The sequence below is a fragment of the Cibotium barometz genome, chromosome 32, assembly GCF_041138505.1.
Source record: "Cibotium barometz isolate CiBa-2024 chromosome 32, ASM4113850v1, whole genome shotgun sequence".
NCBI classification, from domain to species: domain Eukaryota; kingdom Viridiplantae; phylum Streptophyta; class Polypodiopsida; order Cyatheales; family Cibotiaceae; genus Cibotium; species Cibotium barometz.
In genome coordinates, this window is record NC_141077.1 from 28,078,005 (window position 1) to 28,083,967 (window position 5,963).

General features: G+C 42.5%; 1 protein-coding gene across 1 annotated transcript in view; it reads right to left on the reverse strand.

The window, feature by feature from the left end:
- The window catches only part of LOC147620043 (uncharacterized), a 4,812-nt gene extending 67 nt beyond the window's left edge, over positions 1-4,745 (reverse strand). Inside the window, exons 1-3 of the mRNA XM_086772184.1 lie at positions 4,469-4,745; positions 904-4,033; positions 1-649 (exon numbers count right to left, since the gene is read on the reverse strand). The exon at positions 1-649 is cut by the window's left edge and continues 67 nt beyond it. Of these exons, the coding sequence (XP_086628310.1) occupies positions 509-649; positions 904-3,723 (2,961 nt within the window). The 5' untranslated portion in view covers positions 3,724-4,033; positions 4,469-4,745 and the 3' untranslated portion in view covers positions 1-508. The remainder of the gene's footprint in view (positions 650-903; positions 4,034-4,468) is intronic.
- Positions 4,746-5,963: the final 1,218 nt, after the last annotated feature.

The window sequence follows — 5,963 nt, forward strand, 5'->3', positions numbered from 1 at the left end:
GAAAAAATGTTCCTTAAAATAAAGGCTACTTAAAATCTCAGCCAGTTTTTTCGTAATTCTGGCTGGTACAAATACACTAGAATGCCGTTTTTTTTCGAGCATTGGATCATCATCATAGTAGATTGTTTATGAGGCACATATTAGTCCCATGGAAGGCTTATCTATAAACGGATGAGAGAATGCCATGGATCATGGATCATTCTGGTGGAGCTATCCTCAGAAAAGCTTTTATCCTGCTTTCCATAACAAGAGGTAATTTTGTATTCAAATATACATGTATTTTCTCCTGGCAGTGCAATTTTATTACACAGCAAAGGTAAACCTACAGCAAAGGTAAACCTTTCACCAAATGGCAATTTTTTCATGTCATCGCCCATAGAGAGACACTGACACCTCCCTTATTATAATCCATCCATCCCTTTGGGATCATTGTTCACGTCAGTTGAGTATACATGCCTGGCTTGGGTACTGCCAAAATTTTATGGAGGAGATGTGATAAGGTGAGTTTTTATTTCTGTGTGATCTGTTGATGGAACATTGCCACAGCTGTGGCAAAGGCCTGCAGAGGTGAAAACCGTGCTTGGAAGCTCAAAGAGAAAAGCCCTGCCTGGATGATCTCCATCACAAGAACCTTCTTCTGCTTGTAGCCCTGCACAAATCTCAACAGCAATCAAACATGAAGAACTTACTGCCCAAATTAACCCTGATTACCGTCCAAATAACAGCCCTAAGTGTAACGAAAGAAATACTAATCTGCATGTCAATCTAACATAGAAGTTTAGCCCCACTCAATCTACACAACAAGCTAGCGTATGGAACTTACAACCGAAATCCATCTAAATTCACGGCACAAACTAATTCACGTAGTTACCCTGCTAATGATAGAAGAGAAGAGATCACTACCTGCGTGAAGATCTTTAGGGGATTTCCTGGAGAGATCCAGTTCATACGGTCACGGCTTGTGAGTGCTATGCTTGCTCCTTTCCCACATAGGTTGAGTGTCTCTGTTTTGAGCACAGACAAACCACATCCCATGTCCCAGCCACCACAGTCACAGTTGCCCCCGGATTGCCAGCGTTCCAGCAGTGGGGTTGGCCTGTGTGAACCACCATCTTCAGCACCATCATCATTCCTGGGCAATCCATGGTCACCAGCTGGTAAAATCACAGTGACATCTATCTTCATCTTTGAGTGCTTGTCCTTGCTGCTTCTTAGCTTTTTGTCAAGCTTTTGGCTGAGGTTGGGACAAGGCTTAGAGCAGTTTTGCACCAAGTCTCTGTCCCCTTGAAGCTTTCCAATGTTTCTTTGACATGTATCCCCAGTAGCTTGAATTTCAGTGTGCTCTTGTTGTCGGCCATGGTCTGAGACACTCCATGATGACCGCGCTTCTAAGTTGTGACCATTTTCTGAGGATTTCTCCAAAAACCTCAAACCCCAACCACTTTCTGAGCCTTTTTCTAGAAAGTTAACACCCCAACCAGCTCCCTCTTTCTCAGAAAAATTGCTGTCTTTTCTCCTGGTCATCTTCTGCTCGTTTACAGATGTAGTGATGACAATAGCAGCAAGCTCCATTGGTGGAAGGTGGTATGTCTTGCCTTTCTCAACAATGGAGTTGTTTAAACCTGGTGCATTTTTCACAACTACAAAATTTCCTGTACCATGCTTCAACATTTTATCTCTGATGTTGGATTCATGTAGGCCAGGCCTGATATTCCCATGGCTCCAATTGGCATCAGGAATCAAGCTGTGAGGTTTATCTCTCTGCTTAAGTTGTGAATGGGAGCCAAGTGTAGATGCTGGAAATGTTACCATCTTCTCAAGCACTGGATTCAGAGGCTTTAGAGCAGGCTGACCTTGCATCTTAACATTTCTAATGGCTTGATTCTTCAAATGTTTCTGGTCCCTATCGTCAAACAGAATAAAGTGCGTCTCTTCAATACAATTGGTTTGAGTGCAACTAGCATTGGAGTGTCCAACATTAGACACTCTCATCTTTCCTACAAGGTCAGAGGCTAGATTTTCCTTTTTCTGCCAACCCTTCCAAGCACCTTTTGTTTTCCTATTGTCTCTCCTAGAATGGAATGTGTACATCCAATCACAGTTCTTTTTATTGGATCGCCTTTCAGGTCTACATGGCCTTGCAAAAAATACCTCATCTGAGTCATTTACAAAAAAGCTGTAGCATGGAGAACCGTCCTGTTCTACAAACCTGAAATAGCCATGCACAGATGACGATGGAAATATATCCTTCACAGCTGCAGAATGCCTGGAATTTAAATGGGATAGGTTCTCCCCACCTGCTAAATCTACAGACATTGAGCCTGCAGTGTTTGGAGATGTTGGCAACAGGGGTTTTCCTGGAGCCGGTGGCTGCTTTGCCATGCTACCTGCCCTCAGTGAATCATGCTGTAAGAATTTAGCTGGTTTATGCCCACTCTTTACATGCTCTGGCAGCTCACAAAGGCATTTTGTAAAACTAGTGGCATGTCTCTTGCAATATGCATCAGACACTTCTGGTCTAGACAACACACTTGAATCAGGCATGTTAGTGTCTGGCCTGAAGTCTCGAGTCAGATGCATGTAAGAATTCTCTGATTCAAACCCTACTGCACATGGCTGGGAAGTTGAAAGTGCACTTGCATCCTGCAATTTTTCCAGAGATATGCTACTCAAGGCGTCCAAAGAAACAGCACTAGTTGCACCAATGATGTCATCAAATCTAGGATGCCAAGCATCAGATTCATAAATAATACCATCATCACCACATGAGATTTCTTCATGACTAGACTGAGAATCAAACTTGCTTTTATGTATCTTTGCAGTATCATAATGATGGTTTGTGTGCAAAGGATGTCTGATGGCGTTTCCCACATCCACTGTTGAAGACACTAGTTGACCTTGCCTGAACGGTACATCATCAATGATATTGTTGCCAAATTCAGTTGGGCAACTTACTGCTGAATGCTCATAAGAATTCCCAAGCTCGACTTCATCGGCTTCATCGTATGGGTGCCTCCAGGATAGCGCTTGTGATGAAGCACTTGCCCAGGACTCTCTACCACTGGAATCACTGAGCCAACCTTCATCTAGGTAGTCCTGAGTGATGTGAATCTGGCCATCTGGTAGAGCTGGAATTCTCTCTTTGACCTCTGCAGTATCACTGCCTAGAGGCCCTAAATAATCCAAGTCACCGCCCTGTATTTGCTGGTTTGTTGACTCTACCAGTTTACCTGACAGGCCTTTTTCTTGGACAAGTATCTGCTCTTGTTGCTTACCCATTATCTTTACACTAAAAAGATTTTCAACTTTCTCATTGGAAAGAGCTTCCAAATGGTTGATATTCGAGTTAGATAAGGAGAACCCAGAAAATTGGGTTGACAGCAGTTCAGGGGATCGATGCAAATTTTTACCTGCCATGGGGCTAGTCTCGCTTTTCCCAGAGAAAGAAGCTGATTCATGGGTGGACAAGGTAGAGGATGATTCACTAGCCGACGGTGAATGACAGATTTGGGCCAAGTTGTGATCCATAGCTTGAGCATGTTTGTTGAGAGCTGCCCACTCCTTCATCTGAGAAGACCATTGGCCGTCCCAAAATTTATCCATCCCGATGTGAATTGTCTCACTGCTCTCCTTCTCAAGCAGCCTGCTACTATGGAGAAACCATTTCAGCTCCAATTCATCGTCTTTTGTATTCTTAGCAATCCTTGTGCTTTGATGTTCCATTGTGTCCTTGAGCTTCAAGTGGAGAATGGGCAACTCAGCGCATTGTTTTGGCAACAGTTGAGACTCATCCCATAACCTGGTAGTATATTACTGAGGGTAATACACATGCGGGCATGTCAAGGAAGGGGTTCCTGAAGTAGAGGCCCTAGCCTTTCTGATGTGACTGTATAGTCTCTGTGTGTGTTATTGATGGTGTTACAGCCTTCTCTCACATGTGTGTTGCAGATTTTGCAAATGGGTTCATGGAATTGTCCTTAGAAGAGCAATATGGAAGAGCAAAGGGATAGCTTGTAGGGCAGAGCAGAGGAACCTGCACAGGCGGAAGCATAACCCAGAGGCATTTTCAGCAAACCAGGCAGGGAAGGAACCGCCTTACTCTAACTCGGAAATTGGGCCAATTGGGCCAATAAAAGCAAATTTCACAAAGCATTAAGCTTTATTCAGAGCAGGAAACATAAGCAAAGGTATCATCAACCGCAGCTCTGACAGCGCAATTATAAAAAAAGCAGCTTAATGAATGGCAGAGTGACGGCCGCGAGGAGGGAACCGTCGGCTCATCCGACTCATTGAGGAGACATGTGTTGTGCTAATTAAGAGAGGGAGCAAGAGGCTTTGTATTAAGAAAGCGCGGATCAGCGACTGAGATGAGCAAGGAAGGGGGAAGGAGTAGGCAAGACGGCAAAATCGTGTGCCCAAAACACTTTACTTTAAGAAAAAGCTTTGCTTGTGGGTGCAAAAAGGGTACCCGGGAGAAGGAACAGGTCCACGAAAAACGAAGAATAATTGGAGATTTGACACGAGGGAGATCCTTGCGTGATTGATGGAGCAGAGCCCATGGCGATGGCGATGACAAGCCTGCCGTTGATGCTCCTCCTGTACCTGTTTACATTAATTAATATAATCAGCAGAATATGCAGAGACTAATCCCACCGGGCTTCTCGATGAGAAGAAGAAGAAGAAGATCGCTGAACAGCGCGCAACGGAATTCTCTATTTTCTTCAACACACACGAGGAGAAGTTGACGAATAACTCCACCTCAATTGAAATATTAATCATAAGAAGAGTAGGGCGGCTGCCGCCACGACCACCACCTACCCCCCATAATTGGATAATTAATCCCTCTCTATCGTAATATTACTTACTCGATTAAGTTTAATTCGAAAATCAATCTCTCTCTCTCTCTCTCTCTCTCTCTCTCTAATACATATATATCAACAAAAAATACATATATATCAACAAATTTATTTATTTATTTTGGTAGTGGTAGTTCATTATACGTACCCCTTAGCGGTCCTCGATAAAGATGTATTAATCAAAATTACAATATTAAAATAAACTAATGTTTTAGTGCTCGACAAAGATGTTTTTCCTAACCAATTAAAATAATTACAATGTTCCAAAACTATTCTTGGTGTAAGGTGATTTAGATTCAGCACTGTCAGAATTAATACAAGACTATATAATTTTGTCCTTTGAAAATCAAGACACAACTTAATTTCGAATCTCAATCTTTTAAATTTTAGCACACTATAAACTAGGTTTTGCAACCACGGCATTAGCTCGGTTGGTAGAAGAGGATGAGTGTTATCCCAGTGGTCCTGGATTCGACCCTCGCTAACTACGGTGGATGTGCACCCTTGTACAAATTGCCGATAGTGGTGTGTGTGAGTTGCCTACACAAGCCGGGTGTAAATATCCATTTCTTGATAATTTCAAGCCTTCCTTTTCAAAAAAATACACAGTAGGTTTTCGAGCATTGCTAGTAGCAACTCAAGTGGCCCAAGGTTTACCAACTAGGGGATTGTTTCCATGTTATAAGTGGTTGCTTTCTCAGATGCATCAAGATGTGAAGTGACAACCTGTTTTTGGTTTACATGGGATTTCTACACTTTTTCCATGTTATAAGTGGTTGCTTTCTCAGATGCATCAAGAGGTGAAGTGACAACCTGTTTTTGGTTTACATGGGATTTCTACACTTTTTCCATGTTATAAGTGGTTGCCTTCTAAGATGCTTCAAGAGGTCAAGTGACAACCTACATTTTCAAGCTTTTTACAAAGGAAATTTTGACTTTTTCAATTACGTTGTGAGTTGAGTAGCTTCTCACATCTATTGAGCTAACAACTAGCACAAACCACTAAAAGTGGTTCAAAAGCATTTAATGTAGGCTATGAACCCCAATGGCGTTAATCGTTTTGGATATTTCTTAGCAGCCAGTCTAGTCTAGCAACTCTTTCACAAT